Raw genomic sequence first — 20898 nt, 5'->3', positions numbered from 1 at the left:
AAAAAGTAACTGTGTTAACAGCACATCCCCATAAAGCATTTTAGGCCACGCTCTACTTTCCCAATCTTATTTCTTATCTCCCAGACTGGGTCCCCTCCACTACCCTCAAGTGGGTCTCCACATTGTACCTCATTTAGACATTGCTCATTATCATCCTGGTGCCTTTGCTCATGCTATTTCGTATCCTTGGAATGGCCTGTTGCCATCCCTTTGTGTATACACATCCTACCTTCAGGGTCCACTTTAAGACTCATTTGCATGAAGTCTTCCTTTGAAAAAAAAATTTTTTTATTCTAAATTGTAACACCAAATAAAATGAACTTTTCCATATATAAATGAAAGTTGATAATGAGGATTATATATGACTGTGAAAATCTCTATTAGATATAGCTTGTTTTTCCTTTTAAGTATATAGTAAATTTAATGTTACTTTCAAAGCTGTCTTGCTCAATTTTGTTTTGTTCAGAACTTTCTTCACTTCTGTGCATTAAAAAACACTTCAGTAACCCTCTTTTATTTCTGCTTCTTCTTATGGATAATACTATTGCTAACTCTTCTTTCCCACTGCAAAAAAAGAAAAAACATGAAACCTTTGTAATAGACTCGCAGAACCAAAACGAATGTGTGGGTTTACACATTGGCTAGGTCTGAAAAGCGTGCTTTTTTTTTCATTTTTCACCTTGAAACTATCACTTCTCAGTCAGGAGGTAAGTGGCATACTACGTTATTGATGTTTTGGAGGCAATTTCATTGATGAAATTTCTTAAGTCTTTCAGTAATTTTTCCTTACAATTTTGAATGAATGAAAAATCATTTATTAAGCTCACTTTATTTCACATTCCACCAACCATCTTCTTACCATTTGTTTTGTAGGCATAAATAGCTTTCCCCATCCCCATTTTGGGGAACCATAATTAAATCAATATTGCCATTGCTACTGGAAAGGGACTATCAGTCAACTCTACTATGATTCCACTCTCTATCCCTAAGACTCCCAAACCAAAATACCCCTTCTGAGCCATCATTCCCTTATCTATAGTCTCTGTATTAGAATATAAATTCCTTAACAGCCGGGTTACTTTACTTTTGTATTTGTGTTCTCGCCCCTTGGGGAGTGGGGGCATATATTAAGTACTTAATAAATGTTTTTGTATTTATTAATTATTGAATTGTAATGGGGACCTTGGTTATTCTTCTGGGTACCTCTCCTTCATGAGGGCTCACCTTGATTAGCTCCGTTCTCTGCTTCTCCCTAATTTGTTCAAGAGCTTGTAGGGGAGATGATGTGCAAGGTATGAAGGGGAATGAGACAAGTTGGGAAGATATCAGTTCATTGATTTACTGGATATCACATAACAAATACAACTGGCACATGAGTCTAGGTCTTCTAATCATGCTGCCTCCCAACATTTAAATGCATTAATGAAGTTCTGTTTAAGGCAAAACCTAGGCAAATCCTTTGTTATGCAAATAATTGCTCCTTAATTGGTTGTGCATTTGTATTTTGGTATTTTCAGTCTTGGCAAGCTAGAAAGAAGAGAATCTGTATCGTGATGAGTTGGAGACCTCACAGGGCAGTAGAAAGAACACTAGATGACAGTCAGGAGACTTTGGGTCTAGTCTTGCCCCTAGCCAATGACTTCCTGTGTGACCTTGGGCAGGTGACTTCCCAACTCGCTGGATTTCACTTTCTTCTTTAAAAGGAGGTAGTTGGATTAGGTGGTCTCTGTGGCCTTTTCCATGTCTAAGTTGTGATTTTATGATTTGATTTTTTAAAATGGTACAATGGATAGAGAGCTGGACTGGAAGTTAGAAGGACCTTGGTGCAAATCCTGAATCTCTCCTAATCTCTAAAATGGGGATAATAGGGGTGGGCAGCCAGGTGACACAGTGGATAAAGCACTGGCCCTGGATTCAGGAGGACCTGAGTTCAAATCAGGCCTCAGACACATAACACTTACTAGCTGTGTGATCCTGGGCAAGTCACTTAACCCCATTGCCTAGCAACATAAATTAAAATAAAATAAAATAAAATAAAATAAAATGGGGATAATAACATTACTTACCTCACAGGGTTGTTATGAGGATCAAATGAGATAACATATGTAAGGCACTTTGCAAACCTGAAGGGAGTTATAGAAAGTATTATTATTTTTTAAAAAGGCTACCGTGGATAGAACTGGTCTCCAAAGTCAGGAAGACCTGGGTTCAAGTGCTGCCTGTGACGCTTATTGGCTATATAAGCCTGGGCAAATTGCTTAACCTTTCAGTGCCTCAGACAACTTACCTGATCTACACATCTGTGAATTCACAGGTTCATTAACTAACCAAAAAATTTTATGGAGAACGCAGAGTGTACTGTCTGGAGTTCAATCACCACCTCTGACACTTACTAGTTCTATGATCCTGAGCAAGTAACTTAAATTCTTGGTGTTCCAGGCAACTCACTAACATTTATCTACTGAGGTATAGGCAGAGTGTCATTGGCCTAGTAGAGCACTAGGCCTTGAGGACAGTCAGTCACTTAATTTCTCTTGGTCTCAGTTTTTTTATATGGAGAATAGGGATGACAGTAGCATCTACCTTTCAGGATTGTTGTGATGATCAAATGTGATAACATAGGTAAAGATTCTTCTGCATGATGATTGTATATGTAATAAGGTTTATAAATGCTAGCTATTTTATTATTATTATCGGTTGGTATTGGTAGAAGAGAGTACCCTCATCCTGGTTAAATCACAGAGCCCTTTGACCACTATTGTGAATGTAAAATTACACATTCGTGATCCTATTACTTGCCTAGATTATAAATTCCTAAATGTCCCCTGGCTCGTGAGCTGGTACTGGCCATTGGCAAACTTGTACTGAACTATAAGACCATTCCTGTAAAATGCTCTTATTTCTTAAAGCCTGTAAATTTAGAAAACAAACTCATTTCCCTTTACCCCGTGTCCTATTCCTTCCATCCCTGACTCTTTTGTTTTGTACTCTTCATTCTCTGTCCCTAAGTGAGAGGGAGGCAGAGAAGGTGGATATTTTACAAAACCAACAGTATGATTTGTTTTGGGAAACACTGATAGGTAAAGGACCAAACATGTGTTTGGTAAGAGTCTACTTCCAGTGGCAAAACTTACTTCATAGGAATGTTCTTTGAAAGTTATAAAATGTGCTCCTTGAGTGTTCTCCTTGGACTTTATCCTAGGGGGTTTAGTTGAAATACCATAAGAACCTTATTACACATTGCCTTGCAGTCAAGATCCCAAGGTCAACGTTATAATGAAGCCCTTGTTATTGGTTGGTAATAGGAGGAGTGTGATTAAAATTAAGCCGGCCTTGCTGGGTGACCAAAGGAGACAGAACAATGCGGTGGAAAGCACTGGGTTTGGAGTCAGAGGAACTGAGTTTTTATTTTTAAAAAAATTTCTATTGATGAGTTTTGTTTTTTCATTACAAACATTTACAAATTGTTCCCCGCTGTGTGAGAAGTTTCTTATAACAAAATGAAACAAAACTAGCAAAAAGTTTCCTCATCTGAAAGTACACGTAGCATCCCACACTGGTAGGCAGCTCCACTTCGTCCATGCTCCACCAGTGCCTCCCATCTATTTTTTAAAGTGCTTTTTAACATTCTTTTTTCTTAAAATTTTGAGTTCTCTTCCTTCCTCCTGCCCTTTCCCCAAACTACTGAGAAGGCAAGTAATATATCAATTATGCCTGAGAAATTAAATGAAACCTATTTATGTATTATAAAAAAAGCAAGGATAATAAAGAAAGTGAAAAAGTATACTTTATTTATTTTTTGGCTTTTTTTAGTGAGGCAACCAGGGTTAAGTGACTTGCCCAAGGTCACACAGCTAGTACGTGTCAAGTGTTTGGTCTGAGGCCGAATTTGAACTCAGATCCTCCTGACTTCAGGGTCGGTGCTCTATCCACTGTGCCACCTAGCTGCCCCCGAAAAAGTATACTTTAATTTGCACTCAGGGTTCATCTGTTCTCTCTCTGGAGGTAGATAGCATTTTTTCATTACAAATTCTTTGGCATTGTCTTGTATCATTGTATTGATCAGAGCAGCCAAGTCTTTCATAGCTGATCATCATTACAATATTGCTGTTACTGTGTACAGCTCACTTCACTTTGTATCAGTTCATGTAGGTCTTGCCATGTTTTTCTGAAACTATCTCCCTTGTCATTTCTTATAGCACAATACTATTGCATCACAATCATATGCCACATTTTGTTCCCAATCATTTCCCAATTGATGAGCATTCCCTCAATTTCCAATTCTTTGCCACCACAAAAAGAGCTGCTATAAATATTTTTTTACATATAGGTCCTTTTCCTTTTTCTTTCATTTCTTTGGGGTACAGACCTAGTAGTGGTAAAGTTTTTTTTTTTAAAATTAACAGAAATCTATTTGTTTCCTCTTACCTTTATCCCCACCTCACTAAAAAAAAAAGAGAGAGAGAGAGAAAAGAGAAACAAATTCCTTGTAACAAATAGACATAGTCAAGCAAAACATTCCCTCATAACTGCTTACAAAAATATTTATGGCTCATTCTGTACTCTAAAATCTGTCATTTTTTTTTTGTCAGGAGGTAGATAGTATGTTTCATCACTGATCTTTTTAAACCCTGGATGGTCATTGTATTGATCATAGTTCTTACAGCTTTCAAAATTTGCTTCTTTAAGAGTGTTGTCCTTACTGTATAAATTGTTTTTCTGACTTTACTAATTTCATTCTCCATCAATTTATAAAAATCTTCAAAATTGTTCATTTTTATAATATCAATATTACAGTTATAAATTGTTCTTCTGGTTCTGCTCATTTCACTTGATATCAATTCATACAAGGCTTTCCATGTCTCTTTGAAATTATCTGTTTTCTCATTTCTTGTAGCACAGTAATATCCCATCACATTCATACACCAAAACCTTCAACCATTCCTCAATCCCAGGTTTTTATGTCAGTTCTATCACTCCCATCCTAAGTGACCTTGGACAAGTCACTTTAATTATTTGGGCACCAGTTTCCTCATCTATAAGTAAGATGGACTAGATGACCCCTCAGGTCCCTTCCAGCTCTCCATTTATGATTCTATGACCCAATAACCAGGGTTGGATCTTGTTCCCACCTTTACCCCTTCCCTTCTTTGGGCTCCAGTTTCCTCATCTGTAGAATGAGGAGGTTGGATTATGATTGTTTTTAACGGGCATGTTGCCCATTGCTCATCAATCTTTCTTTTTCTTAGCTGGACCAGACACATCGCCGCCACACTCAGCAGATGTGGGTCAACGACATGATATGTCTGGATAACATCAACCTGATGGTGATTGCATCCACAGACCAGGATTTAGGTAAGAGCAGGCATGGGGAGGTGATTGAAGCAGACTGAATTCCCTCTTCAGAGGCTCGAGAAGGCCTCCCTTTGTGTTGGAAGGTAAGATATCTATTATTAAACATCTTTTGAGACTCAGCCAGAATAGATAGCATTGTACTGGGGGATTAGTAATACAGATATAATCCCATTAAAATGAATAGCAAGAGACCTCCATCACTCTTTATACAACTATTAAGTTGGGGTCCTAGTGGGGAGTTACAGTGGAAAAAAAAGCACACTAGTCATCAGAAGGATCTGGGTTCTAGTTAAGGTTCCACTGCTAACCATATGGCCTGGAGGGAAGAGTTGGGAACCTAGCTTCAGGAGTTACTGGAGGCAAATTTCAGTTTAATTTAGGAAGATGTTCCTAAAAATTAGAACCATTCAAAAATAGAATAGCTGCACCATTTAGTGATAAGCTCCCAATCACTAGAGGTGTTTAAATCGAGACTATTTGTTGGTGACATTGTCCTTGAGGTTAATTGGGAGAGCAGGGGTTGTAACAGGGGCAATGGTTATGAATGGAAAGAACCCTGGACTTGTCAAAAAACCTGAATTCAAGCCCTAGTTCAGATGCTTATTAACTCTGTGGTATTTGAAAGTCACTTAAAAAGACTCTGAATTTCAGTCTTTTTAGCTATTCTTATTTAGCTACAGGTCATGATAATAATTCTACTATTTACCTCACAGGGTAACACAGTTAAGTGTTTTGCATAAATCAGGAAAGCATTATAGTGATGAACCTGATATAGTAGAAAGTTCCCTAAATTTGGAGTTGGAGGACCTGGGATTCATCCTGGCTTTGCCACTTCCTAGCTGTGGACCTGAATGAGTCTCAGGGCTTCAGTTTTCCCATCTTTAAAGTGAGGTGGTAGAATTACAGGATTTTTAAGGTTTTTTCCAACTCTAAATCTAGACTGTGTTTTTGAATGCTAAATGACGCCAAAGGTCTCCTTTGGCTCTAAGATTTTGTGATTCCAGGTAAAGAAAATACTAGAGGAGTTTAGAACTGAGGTTGGTGGCCAGTTTTCAGTTTTGTGCCCTGACTTCCGTGTTACAGCTTGAGAGCAATAGACAATAAGTGGGTTTGGGTTTGCTCACCAGCATTTCTCCTTGATTCTTCCCCAGAATTCTTTGACATTTCTGGAAACAAATGCCAAAGGACTTTTATCTTTATTGACCTGGACAGTTGTGCCTTAGTCATGGATTACTGGTGAGTTTGGCCAAAGGCCCATCCTGGGTATTATTGAAGGGGACTAACTGGTTCCTCAATAGCTAGGTGGTACAGTGGATAGACTTCTGGGTCTGGAGTGAGAAAGACTCATCTTCATGAGTTCAAATCTGGCCTCAGACACTTCCTAGTGTGACCCTGGGCAAGTCACTTAACACTTTGGCTCCATTTCCTCATCTGTAAAATGAGTTAGAGAAAGAAATGGCAAACCACTCTAGTATCTTTGCCAAGAAAACCCCAAATGGGGTCATGAAGAGTTAGGCATGACTAAAAATGACTCAACAACAACAAAACTTGTTCCTGGCCTTGCATATCTCCTCCAGTGGCCCATTGAAATGGCTGTATTTCTTCATGCTTTGGTTAAGGCATCAGGATGTATGGCAACACAGTCTAGGACTCTATTGGTTACTTGGCTTCCTCCTGCTTCTGCAGTCGTGGGTTCCTGCTCAGGCATGTAGTGGAGGAAGTGCTTAGAGTTAGTGGTGCTGAAGACTTGTTCTGGATTGTCCCAAGTATACTAGATTAAATCCCTTATGGCTGCAGTCTCTACTTTCTTTCTCAGGGCCCCTATATCCACCTTGCTACTTAGGCATATTACTACTTGGGATTTTTTTATAAGAGAATAGTAAATGTAAAATCAATTCCTGTAACAAGGGCAGATAAGGAAGAGTGCAAAAATGTTATTTACTCAATTCCTGACTTCTAAGTCTCTGATAGCTTGGCCCAATGTTTCATTGTTAACTATGGTTCAAGACTTTGGGCCTTTGATATAAAGGAAGACTATTGCCTCTTGAGTTAGAGGAATTGGTTTTAAACCCCATCTGCTGTTCAAAGTCCTGCCAAAGGTAGCTTTTTTTCTAAAGGAGAAGAGTCCTTCTTTGGCATCTTCCTTCTATGCTTGTCCAGCATCACCATGGCTTTGGGAATCCCTCCTGAAAGGATAAAAATCAGTGTGTGTGAAACCCAGAGTAGAAGGTAGAGACTGATACCTAACAGATACCAAAATAGAGTACATTTGACATCAAAGAATTATAGATTTAGAGTTGGAAGGGACTATAGAAGTTATTGAACTCTAATCCCTCATTTTTACATATGAGGAAACTGAGGCCCAGAGAAGTTAAATGACTTGCCCAAGGCTGTACAAGCAGTAAATGGCTGGGATTCCAACTCTTATCCCCTGTCTCCAAGTTGTTCTCTTTCTGAGTGAGTGTTGAAAGAGAAATAATTTCCTTTGTGATTTTGGGCAGGTTGCTCCCTCCCTGTCTATCTCCACATTGAGAAGATGGGACCAACCAGGGGATGTTTAAGTTCCTTTCCAAAGAAGTTCATAAATTTAGAGCTAGAAGGGACCTTACAAGTCCCCGATTTTACAGGTGAGGAAACTCAGTCCCAGAGAAGGAAAGTGACGTGCCCCCCATCACACAGGTACAGTGGCAGAGACAGGATTTTAATACATTGCACTTGCCACTGTACTTTCTATGCTTCTATGAGGACACTACACGCTAAAGTTGGCTGCCCATTTGAAAGTTAACTCATTAGGGACCCTTTCTGTCCTCCCCTCCTCCCCACCCAATTTTTGTTAAAAATTATTCTTCACCCATAGTCTACATTTTTAGGCCTGACTTGAAGTCTTTCTGAGCTTAGGCTGCTAGGCCCATGATGATCAGTGGAGACACCAAGTGCAGCATTCGTAGTAGCCTTCCTCATTCAAGAGATGGGAATGTTTGATAGCAGAGCAGAGCAGAAGCAGAAGCAGATGCAGTAGTGTCTCAGGGATTGATTTCCTCTTCTGTTTCCTCTCTCTCCCCCCAGGACAGACCAACACAAAGCCGTGTTTTGTGTTGGTGATATAAAGGGCAATGTCCTCATCTTTGTCTCCGATGATATTGCGGATTCTGGATTGTTTCACCCACATATCTTCCAGAACAAAACAAAGTTTGATCTCGGGAAACCAGAACAAGGTTAGGCCTAGGTGGTGTAATTTAAGGAGCATCAGGAAGCCTCTGGCCCTTAGAATATCTCTAGTGAGATGACAATTCATGATTTGATTTTCTCTGTGTTAAACATCACCCTCTCCAATGTTCTCTATGTTTTTATTTAAAAATTGTTGTTATGGCTATCTATTGTTTTTATATCACTTTCATTTCCTACTAGATCCTTCACCTCTCCCCACCGGAGAATCATCCCTTACACCTGTAAAAAAAAAAAAAAGATGAAAAAATCAATTCAACAAAACTAAATCATCAAGAAGCCCCACATTCAACACTAACCAACATATCAACCAATGCTCCTTACTTCTACAAAGAAGGAGTGAGGGTAGAATTGGGGTGGAGGAAGTTGCATTCCTATATCTCTTCTTTGGTCATTATAATCATACAATGTTCAACTTTAAATTTTTTCTTGTTCTCTCCATTCATATTGTTGCAGTTATTATGTATATAATTTTCTTGGTTCTGCTTACTTTACTTTATATCTGTTTATATAAATCTTCCCATTGTTCCCTTCAGTCATCATTTCTTATAATGTAGTAATATTCGATTGCATTCATGTATCACAGTTTGTTTAACCTTTTTCCATTAAATGGGCTTCAGCTTTGTTTCCACTTTTTTGCAGCTACAGAGAGTTCAGTAGTCCCTTTAAATGCCTTTAGGATGCATAAGGCATTCCATCATCAATGTCTTATGGTGAATTAGGTGGATTTATCCTAGTCTTGTGCTCAGGAGACCTGGGTTCCAGCTCTGGTTCTAGCAGTAGTTAGATGTGTGACTAGGGCAATTCACCTCCCCACTATGGTCTTACTCTTTTTTGTCAAATACAGATAATCAGGGTGATAGATTTTGAGCTGGAAAGGGATCTTGTAGTATGTGTAAAGGGCTACAGAAATATGAGATATTATTATTACTATTGCAAATATCCCGCTCCACATACCTAGAAAATTTGCTCAATAGTATGTCTATAGTGCTTCACAGAAGGTCAACAAATGGATGATTGTTTTTCTGCCCATTCTGTGGTGTAGACTCTGTTTTTCTCCCTCTTCTACTCCTCTACCCTGCCCTTACCCATAAGCTTTTTAGACTTTCCTTAGGAGAGCTAACTTGCAAATTTTCATTCCTGCAATTATCCAAGAAGGATATATGGGATGTACAGGTTACTCAGCTCTTTTTTCAGGGCTGCTTTCTGCCTTTGGTGTCCAACTGCCCCCCAACTCTCATCTGTAGCTCCAAGAAGCTGGAGCATGCACAGCACTCCCACCCCAGTAAAATCATCTTGGCAGCTGGGTTAAATCAGCTATAAATGAGGGTAATTGACAGGCTTCAAACCCGTTGGTGAGTTAGGGGAGTGTTTACCCCAAGCATGTGAAGACTTCCCCAGAGGAATGGATGGATGAGAACAGTTTGTTTTAATGGGCCTTGAAGGTAATGGAAGCAGGTGCTGTGGAGCATTTAGAGTTTGGTCAGACATTGAAGACACCAAGGTCATCCATTGCATCCTGGGCCATCACCAGTCTGACTTCTGTCCTGCCAAGGGACCTCAGTGACTGGAAGAGAGAGTAAGGCCAACTTGCAACTCTGCATTACTTACATCCAATCTGTGCATGAGTCAAAAGACATCACCCCACTTTATATCTTACTATTTACTATTTTATTATTTTATTATTTCACACCTACTCAAAGTCCTGTGGTGATGGGCAAGTGACTTAGTAGCAGGTTTGGATACAGTAGAAGCTGTGGTCACAACCCTGCACATAGGCAGCCCAGGCCATAAGATTGTCTTCTCATTAGACTGAAGCATCAGTGGGATTCATCAGCCCCCTAGATATCTGAGCAGCTTTTTTTTTTTCAGGTGAAGCTAAAAAGAGAGAGTTTATTTACAAAGCATTTTTAAAGCTTAATGTTAAGGGAGGGGGGAGAAAGCCTTTCTCTATTATTTTTTTTCTTGGTTGTGACTTTCCAAGAGTCATGCAGCTAGTATGTTTTATTTTTTTATTTTTTATTAATTTATTTTTAGTTTTCAACTATCACTTCCATACACTTTTGAGTTTTAAATTTTTCTCCCCTTCCCTCCCCAAAATGGTGTGCAATCTGATATAGGCTCTACGTATTCATTCCTATTAAACATATTTTCACATTAGTCATGTTGTAAGGAAGGATTAGAACCAATAGGAGGAACCACCAGAAAGAACGAACAAAGGAAAACAGAAGAAAGAAAAGAACAAATAGTATGCTTCAATCTGCATTCAAACTCCATAGTTCTTTCTCTGGATGTGGATAGCATTTTCTATCATGAGACTTTTGAAGATGTTTTAGATCCTTGCATTGCTGAGAAGGGCTAAATCTCTCAAAGTTAGTCATCGCACAATGTGGCTGTTACTGTGTACAACGTTCTCCTGGTTCTGCTCGTTTCACTCAGCATCAGACCATACAAGTCTTTCCAGGTTTTTCTGAAGTCTGTCTGCTCATCCTTTCTTATAGCATAATAGTATTCCATCACATTCATGTACCACAACTTGTTCAGCCATTCCCCAGTTGATGGGCATCCCCTCAAATTCCAGTTCTTTGCCACCACAGAAAGAGCTGCTATAAATATTTTTATACATGTGGGTCATTTTCCCATTTTTGTGATCTCTTTGGGATACAGCCCTAGAAGTGCTATTGCTGGATCAAAGGGTATGTACATTTTTATAGCCTTTGGGCATAGTTCCAAATTGCTCTCCAAAATGGTTGTATCATTTCACAACTCCACCAACAATGCATCAGTGTTCCAATTTTCCTGCATCTTCTTCAGAATTTATCATTTTCCCATTTTGTCATGTTGTCCAATCTGATAGGTGTGATATGGTACCTCAGAGCTGTTTTGATTTGCATTTCTCTAATCAATAGTGATTTAGAGCATTTTTTCACATGACTATAGATGGCTTTAATTTCTTCATCTGAAAACTGCCTGTTCATATTCTTTGACCATTTATCAATTGGGGAATGACTTGTATTCTTATAAATTTGACTTATTTCTCTATACATTTTAGAAATGAGACCCTTATCAGAGATACTGGTTGTAAAAATTCTTTCCCAGTTTTCTGCTTCCCTCCTAATCTTGGTTGCATTGGTTTTGTTTGTGCAAAACCTTTTCAATTTGATATAATCAAAATTATCCATTTTACTTTTAATAATGTTTTCTATCTTCTGTTTGGTCATAAATTCTTCTGTTCTCCATAAATCTGACAGGTGAACTATTCCTTGCTGAGTAGCTTTTTTAAAGGACTACACTGCTCACCACCTGGCATGAGGAAGGGGCTATAAAAAGTACCCTAAAATTGTCTACTTCACCTTACGTAACTCTGGTTTGCTTACTGTCTCAGGTGGAGATCTTATCTTCTTGTCAAAACACAAAAAATGTGCAAAAACCTTTGCAAAGATGATTTCACACATAGAATGTGCACATACTTGTGGACAACACGAAGTCTAGTAGACCTGAAATACCAACAGCTCTTGTTGTGAGAGAACTCAGCAGATACTGCATCAGATAGCAGCCTTGAGTAAAATAAGGCTGGGAAATGAAAGCCAGCTTACTGAAGTCAGAGCTGGATACATGTTTTTCTGGGTTGGTCTTGGTGATGAGGAGTGCCATGAAGCTGATGTAGGTTTCGCAATCAAACCTAATCTTTTTTTTTTTGGCAATTGGGGTTAAGTGACTTGCCCAGGGTCACACAGCTAGTGTCAAGCGTTTGGTCTGAGGCCAGATTTGAACTCAGGTCCTCCTGACTTCAGGACCGGTGCTCTATTCACTGCGCCACCTAGCTGCCACCTAGCTGCCCCCAATCTAATCTAATCAAAAAGCTTGAGTGCCTTCCAAAAGGAGTGAATGACAGGCTTATGACAATGCAATTGCTACTAGCAGTATGCTGCCATCATCAATGTGTACATTCCCACCATGACGAACCCTGATGAGGTCAAAGAAAAAATTTTATGAAGACCCAGAGACCCACATCATCAATGTGCTGAAAGAGGACAAGCTTGTAATTCTGGGTGACTTTAACATCAGAGTAGTCACAGACTATCAGACATGGCAGCGAGTCCTTGGAAGAAACAGAGTTGGAAACATCAATAGCAACTGTCACTTGCTACTGAAGACTTGTGCATCTCATGACCTTCTCATCACTGACCCTGTATTCCATTTACTTAAACACAATAAAACTTCATGAATGCACCCTTGCAGCAAACACTGACATTTAATAGACTATGTCATTGTAAGGAGAGGAGACAGACAGGATATGAGAGTGATGAAGGTAATGTGTGGCACTGAATGCTGGACTGATCTTAGATTTATCCTCTCCAAGCTAAACACTCACATTTAACAAAAGTGGGTGTAAAGCTAGACAACTACCAAAAGACGTAATGTCAACAGATTAGAGCCTTTTCTGCATGATAACAGTTTGATGCTGACTTGGAGGGAAAGTTGAGCCAACAAACAATTGGCAACAGTGGAGCAGAAAAGGAGTGGACGGTTTTCAGAAATTTGGTGTACAGCACCACACTTACTCATCTGGGCCAGAACACTTACAAAAATCAGGATTGGTTTGATGAAAATGATGGGGAAATTCAGAAGCTACTAAACGATAAACAAGAACTCCACAGAATTTACTAGCAGGATAGTTTGTCCGTCTCTAAGAAGGCAGTGTTTAAATCCATCAAAAGTAAAATGCAAGCGAAGCTTAGAGAGATGGATTTTGGGTAGATGACCATCTTCCAGGTGAAAGATCAACCTATTAAGGAGAATTCTGGCAAGAATCTTTTTGGCAGTGACTAAGAAAGAGACTCCCTTCTCCCTGATTGTCATAGGACAACCTATTTCCTTTTCCTTTACTGAGATGGACAATGGAGGCATCCTTGATCTCCTAGCTGGTAACCTCCTTTTGCCATATAACCTGGAAGACTGCAGTCAGCTTATATACATGTGGAGTGGACCCCCTGCCTTGTAAATCTCTACTAGAATGGAATCAGCACTAGGTGTTTTGCCACATGAGAGGAGTTTAATGTCATTCAAAACTTCAGCTGGAAGTTTGACTAGACTGACTTCAACCTGAGGTATTTGATCAATGGCTTCAGCATTGATTGATGACAGTCTGTTGAGAACACTATGGAAGTGGTTAGCCGATCTCTCCAGGATCATGTCCTTATCACTGATCAGTGTGGCTCCCACAGCTCTGATTAGTTGAGATGCCCCTTAAGTCTTTGGCCCATAAATAGCCTTCAAGGAATCATAAAAGTGCTTTAGATTGTTACTATCAGCATAACACTGAATTTCACCTGTCTTCTTACTGAGCCCAGAATTCTGCATCTCTCTTAAGTGCTGAGGAACAGTCAGTATTGTGTTTACTGCCCGACAACTCCAGGAGAAATTCCAGGAGCAGAACAGAGGTCTGTACACAATGTTTGTTGATTTGACCGAGGCCTTTGATACTGTCAGTCATGAGGGCTTGTGGAAAATTATGTCAAAATTTGGTTGTCTGGAGATTTTCATCTGTATTGTATGTTAATTTCATGGAGGTATGCTTACCTGGGTTCTGGATAATGGATTATGCTCTTGTGCTTTCCCAGTCACCAGTGGAGTAAAGCAGGGTTGTCTGCTTGCTCTCATGCCTTTTAGCATGATGTTTTCAGCCATGTTGACAAACCTTCAACAAGGATGAAAATGGCATCAAGATCAGCTATCACACTGATGGTAAATTATTTAACTTGGAAAGACCACAAGCTAAGACCAAAGTGGAGAGAGAATTGTTCATGATTTTTTGTTTGCAGATGATTGTACCCTCAAATGCAGACTCTGAGGCTGAAATGCAACAAAGTGAAGATTGATTCTCTGCTGTTTGTGTTAATTTTGGCCTAACAACACCAAGAAAACACAGGCTCTCCACCAGCCAACACCATACTATCCATATGTGGAAACTTTGGTTACAGCAAATGGAGAAATATTGAATACTGTGTATAAATTCACTTAGCTTAGCAGTAAACTTTCCAGAGATGTACACATGATGAAGTTGACACATGCATTGCGAGAGCTTGCTCAGTGTTTGGGAGGCTTCAAAGCAAAGTATGGGAAAGAAGAGGTATTAAGTTGCCTACCAGACGAAAGGTCTACAGAGCCATCATGCTGGCCTCGTTGTTGTATGCCTGTGAAACCTGGACATACTAGCGCCATGCCAGGAAACTGAATCGCTTCCATTTGAATTGTCTTAGAAAGATTCTGGAGATCACCTGGCAAGACAAGGTACCTCTCACTGAGGTTCTTTCTCAGGCTGAATTGCCATTATTATTATGATAAGAGCTACAAGGGCTCTTAACAGACTGTCAAGTCCAACCCTCATCATTTTATAGAGGAAGAAACTGGGATGAGATGTGACTTGTCTATGTGTCTGAAGATCATGGGATTCTACTAGGAAATAGAGTTTTTCCCTACAATAGCATGAAGTAATTCAATAGAATTATTATTATTATTTAAATGTTACTGGCACAGTAGAGCACTAAATACCAGACAGTTAACAGTGGTAAGTTTTAGTCTTAATTCTGTAACTGCATGACAAATCACCCAATATGTGTCTCTCTTTCTTCATCAGAAAAATTAAAATACTATTACTAACAATGAATAATGAAATACTACTAATAATAACATTGAATTACTAATTGTCAAGATCAAATGAGGAAATAGATGTAAAGACTATTTTTTTTGGAGACCAGCGACTTTATTGAATTGAAATAGGAATATAGCAGCAATTTATATATTGGAAGGGTTAAAAAAAGTGTTATATCAAATTAATATTGTGGAAAAGGCAAGCTGCCCTCCACAGCTAGTTACAACTATGGCAATAGAATACAAATAATTACATATTCATGCACTAAATGTGATTATGGTAACACTTGGGTGCCAAAGCAGAGGCCCTCCACAACTTTACTTTTCAGAGCTTCTCTTCGGTGCCACCTAGTCTGTAAATCCTTCCTTTATTCCCTAATCTGAAGGCATTCTCTCCCACCTCTTATTTCCCTAAACTACTTTGTCCCCATCATTCCCCAAACTATATTTGTAGTCACAGCACTTAGCACAATCAGTGCCTATCATATAGTAAACACTTAATAAACATTTGTTGATTGACTTACTGACCCTCTTCATGTTTTACTTTTTTTTTCTCTCCATGGGTAGAATGGAAGTTCTTTGAGGGCAGGAGTCTATGCCATTTTTAATCTTTATATTCAGTGCCACACAGTGCCTTGCACATAGTAGGAGCTTAATAAAACAGTTTCTGAATTAATGGAAAGGGGAAGATGTGTAGAGAGAAGGTAATTCATACTGGACTTTGTTTTTTGTTTTTTGACTTATTTTTTTAGGTGGTGCTTACATCAAAATCTCTATGCAGCATCTTTTAACTAAAAAGTCTAAAGTACATAGAAGTTACCGATTGAAGGTGAGTTTTCCTTCCCATTGGTTGGATTTATATTATAGAGAAGAGTCAGAATTAACTTCTCCGAGCTTCAGTTTCTCTCTCTATAGAGTGAGGAAAACAATACCTGTCCTGTCCAGTTATGTTGTGAGGCTAAAATGAGAAAGTACTTTTCAAAGTGGGGGAATGCTTCAAAATAATAATTAACAAATACCTTTGGACAAAACATATCATACTGCTGACCACCTGTGAGGGTTATTATAGTGAGAATTTGTTTTCTGTGGGCGCTGTGCTTAGATGGTCTCTAATGACCCTGTGAATATGAGACATAGATAGGATATAAAATAGCCCTGGGGACCCAGTATGTTCTGCTGGCCATGGATCAGCATGACTTTAGTTCTGGTTTGGTTCTTCCTCTACTGTCTGCTTTCTTCCCTAGGCAATTCACACCAACTGGTGTCAGCAGATCAAGTTCATTCCCCAGCTGAATCTGGTGGCCTCTTGCTCAGCCATTGACAATACAGCCATGGTCCTGACAATTATGCCAACTAGAACTGATCATCTGAAGTAAGCTCAAACTTTCTCTCCCTTAACAGCTCAACAAGTATCTGCTAATAAGCTCCTGTTATTTCTGTAGGACACTGTTCTGGGCTCCAGGATACTAAGATGTCCTTGCCCTCAAGGAATTTATAATCTATTGGGGGTTGAATGGCATGGGATAGGACATATAACAAAAGTAAGTTTGATATAAGGTAGGAAGTGAAAGGTATAAAGGAAAGAACTGGACAAAGTCCTCCAGGAAAATTTGAGAGAGATTATTTTCACCCGGGAGGACAAGGGAAGACTTTGTGGAAGAGATGTCACCTGAGCTAGGTCTCAGAAGGAAAGGATTCCCATGGGAGAAATAAGGAGGGAACTTTGGGAATGGCTTCCATGAATATGCAGAGATGGGGGAGAAAAGAGTGAGGTCAATGAGCAGGTAGTAGTCCAGTTTTGCTGTTTATATGATGCAAGGCTGGAAAGGTTAGATTATTTGTGATTTCTGTGTCTATTTTGAGTTATGTCCAATTCTTCATGACCCCTTTTGGGGTTTTCTTGGCAAAGATACTAGAGTGGTTTGACATTTCCTTCTCCAGTTCATTTTACAAATGAGGAAATGGAGTTAAAGTGTTAAGTGAGTTGCCTGGGGTCACCCAGCTAGTAAATGTCTGAGGCCAGATTTGAAATCAGGAAGATGAGTTTTTCAGATTTCAAGCCTAGTAGTCTATCCACTGCACCACCTAGCTGCCCCAAGGTCAGATTATGGAAGAATTTAAATGCCAGCAGGCTAAGGAAGCCACATTTGTCTCTGCTTCTCTCTAGAGCAGGGATTCTTAACCTTTTTTGGGTCATGGACCTCTGCCCAGAAGGATGTTTTTAAATAAATGTAAGTAAAAGATATAGAATTGCAGAGGGAACCACTTATAGTGAAATACAGTGATCAAAATATTAAATATTAATTAATTAAATTTAATATTAAATTAATATTTTAATATTAAAATATTAAAAAGGCAAGTTTATCGACCACAGGTTAAGAAACCTTCCTCTGGGCCCCTGCCTCAGTGGCAAACTTGAGAGTTTGTGGTCTTCCTTCTGTTCTCCCTTCTTTATTGTCTTGTGAATCTTGGGGGGTGATGTTATGGAAGCGGTTGTTGTGGAAGGGGAGAGATGGTGTTGGTATGTGGGAGGGGTTCTCTCCTAGGGCTTACACCCCATAGTAGGAACAGAGAATGTATGCCCACCCAATCCAAAGGACTGTGTCTACTGACTTGCCAATAATTCCAAAGGACTGGGCACAGGTAACCTGTAGACAAAGCCAGGAGAGGAGGAACTGGGGATGGTCAACTGGTTGAGGCGATTCAAAGGGGGTAATTTGTAGGATTGGTTCTTCTATTTGTTTTTATAAGTAGCACCTCCTTGAGTAAGGAAGTTGCCCTCCTTACCATCCCAGAATTAGGGAAACCAGGACAGGATCCTCTGAAATCCTTTGGGTTTGGGATCTTTCATCAAAGGTACAACCTATTAATGACCGTCAGCTATTGGCCAGTCAGCAAGTTTGCATTAATGAACAGTAACTCACATGTGTAGGAGTTGTTGAAAAATCACCTCATCTCTGTTGACTCGTTTGAACTTCACAATGCCCCTGTGAGGTAGGCTCTATTATCCCCATTTTGCATACAGATGAAGACACAGATTCAGAGAGACCAATCAACTTTCCCAAGATCACATGGCTGGTTAGGGGTTGAACTGGGATAGGAACTCAGGTCCACTGTTCTTTCTACTACACTAGGCTACTCCTATAAAAAATGGACAATAACCCTTGTACTATCTGTATCATGGGATTGTTGTGAAAACCTTATTCAACCATAAAGCATCATCCAAAATGAGCTATTACCATTTAAAAAATATTTTTAGTTTATTGATTGTGATTTTTATCCATTTGATAGTCATTATTATATTCAATGGCTTTAACATCTCAGGAGCTCTCTTCCTATTTCAAGACTTATAGAAATATTGATACACATGTGACCTCAAAGTTGAAATGAATTTAAAGGAAAAATTGGTGACTTTTTAAAAATCAGTAACATAATTAGTTATGGGTGCATTATAGAATATGAACCAGTAGGTGGTAGTGTTAAGCTTTAAATGGCCTGCAGTGATCTATGCCAAGATTGATAAAAAGTGATGGAATGCCATAGCCACATGCAGTGGGGCTGACTCAAAAACCCTGGATTTGCCCTCTCTCCCTGCTGGCAGTTTGCTTTCCAAAGGGCATAGAGAGAGATAGGGCTGGAGATGTTAGATCAACAAATATTTAGTAAAATTAGTAATTTAAATTTAGTAAAATTAGTAATTTAATAAAATTAATAAACATTTGATTTCACTGGTAGAGAGAGCTCCCAATAAAGAAACTTCTTCAATTCAGTTGAGCTTTTGCCCTGGAGATGATAGACTCTTAGTCTTCCCGAGTTGCTTGGGGGCATGTAGCAGAGGTGGGACCCAGGTCCTTTAGACTCTGAGGTCAGCTCTCTTTACCTGCTATGTACCACTGCTTCTCAAGTATTATTTCCATTTTACAAAAAGGCACTTCAGAAAGAGGAAGTGACAATGTAGCTGAGATTTAAATCCAGGCCTTCGAATTCCAAAGCTTTATGCTCTTTCTATTATAGCGTAAAGCTTTTCTGTCACATGCTTAGTAAGTGTGGTCCCTTCTTTTGCTAAGGGGGATGCCATGGTTTCTGCCCTTAGTGACCTTAATTTAGTAGGGAACAATAAGACACAAGCATAGCTATAATATGAATTAGGATGTCATAAGAATAGATAAGAGAGCTACAAAATTCAGATGAGGGAGATCTTTTCTGGTTGGGAGTCATTATGGGAACATAGACCCGGAGTTATAAGGGACCTTAAACATCATTTAGTTCAACCCCCTTATTTTATCAATGAGGAAACTGAGACCCAGGGAGGTTAAGTGACAGGCTCCATTCAATAATAAATAAATAAGTAATGACAAGTTAATTGAATATTAATTTATTTAATTCAATGAAAATTAATTTAATTTAATAATAAATAATAAACACTCTTAAATACCTACTGTATACAAAGCTGGGGGTGCAAAGATAGTTCTGATGACACAGACCCTGCTCTCAAGAAGCTTATAGTCTCATGGGGGAAGGATAAGTACATAGGCAATATGATGGAAGGGGAATGGGACACGTGTAAAGGGAGAGGCCCTGACAGAGTGTTACAAGAAATGTGAGCAGGAAGAGATATGCCATACTCTTCCCAACTTGGGTTAAGGCACAGGTCAAGGAAGGCTTCATGGATTAGGTGGTATCATCTGAGCTGGACCTTGGAGAAAGAGAGGGACTTCAAGAGAAGAAGACTGATGGTGGTGGTAGTACCTGGGCAGGTGGTTATACATTTCAGTGATAGGGGAAGCAATGTGACTGATGACATCACTGAGGGAAAGAATGTTGAAGAGGAGAGCTTGAGCACCTAACAAAGACACTGAGCCTGGGCAACCCATGAGGCAGGATGGCTGCAGTATCTGAGGGAACAAGGGAGAGAAGTTTCACAAAAAAGGATTTGTTTTCAGTGGGAAAGGCTACACAGGTCAAGGGTAAAGACTGAGGGAAGTCCTCTCAATCCTTGGCAGTGAAGGGAATTATCAGTGGCCTTGGGGAATGTAGTTTCAGATGAGTAGAAGTCACTGAAACTCTCCTAGAGGGGTTAAGGAAAGAGTGGGTGATGGCAGAGGTGGAAGCCACAGCAATAATAATCCATCTTTGGAGTCTGACAGTGGAAATGAGAGGAAAAATAGGATAGAAGCTAGGCTATAGTAAGGTCAAGGGAATGTTTGTGGGACTTTAGAAAGGAGCCAAGAACCTGTTCATATTTGTTAACAGAACCAATGAGGGGTGAGAAAGTATGACTATATAGATGACAGAGGAGATAATTTTTTAAAAAAAGTCTTTATTATTGTTTACTTGAAAAATATTACAAACATGCGTCTTCCTATCTCACCAAAGTTAGAAATGTAGCCCCTCATGGTCTGATCACACTGTAGATTGTAACAGTAACATTTCCCCAATCTGGGCCAGTTTACTTCTCTTTAGTCAGCTTTGTTCCACCTCCCAAAACTGATGTCAGACTTAATGTGGACATCTGATTGGCTTAACTCTGAGTTAGTGATCCACCAGCCTTAGCCTCCCAGTGCAGGCATGTGGGAGAAAACCTCCAGGTAAACTTTTTCTAAAGTGTGTGTGTGTGTGTGTGTGTGTGTGTGTGTGTGTGTGTGTGTGTGTGTGTGTGTGTGT

The 20898-nt window shown here is 39.4% G+C and overlaps 1 protein-coding gene across 1 annotated transcript in view; it reads left to right on the top strand.

The window, feature by feature from the left end:
* EFCAB8 (EF-hand calcium binding domain 8) overlaps positions 1-20898 on the top strand; it is a 114730-nt gene that overhangs the window by 33409 nt on the left and 60423 nt on the right. Inside the window, exons 8-12 of the mRNA XM_027868019.1 lie at positions 5250-5355; positions 6507-6591; positions 8422-8570; positions 15987-16063; positions 16479-16606. Of these exons, the coding sequence (XP_027723820.1) occupies positions 5250-5355; positions 6507-6591; positions 8422-8570; positions 15987-16063; positions 16479-16606 (545 nt within the window). The remainder of the gene's footprint in view (positions 1-5249; positions 5356-6506; positions 6592-8421; positions 8571-15986; positions 16064-16478; positions 16607-20898) is intronic.

The sequence above is a fragment of the Vombatus ursinus genome, unplaced genomic scaffold (genome assembly GCF_900497805.2).
Source record: "Vombatus ursinus unplaced genomic scaffold, bare-nosed wombat genome assembly UNPS02014786.1, whole genome shotgun sequence".
Lineage (NCBI taxonomy): Eukaryota > Metazoa > Chordata > Mammalia > Diprotodontia > Vombatidae > Vombatus > Vombatus ursinus.
The sequence above is the reverse complement of the archived record's forward strand: the minus strand, read 5'-3'. Positions and strand labels throughout refer to the sequence as shown.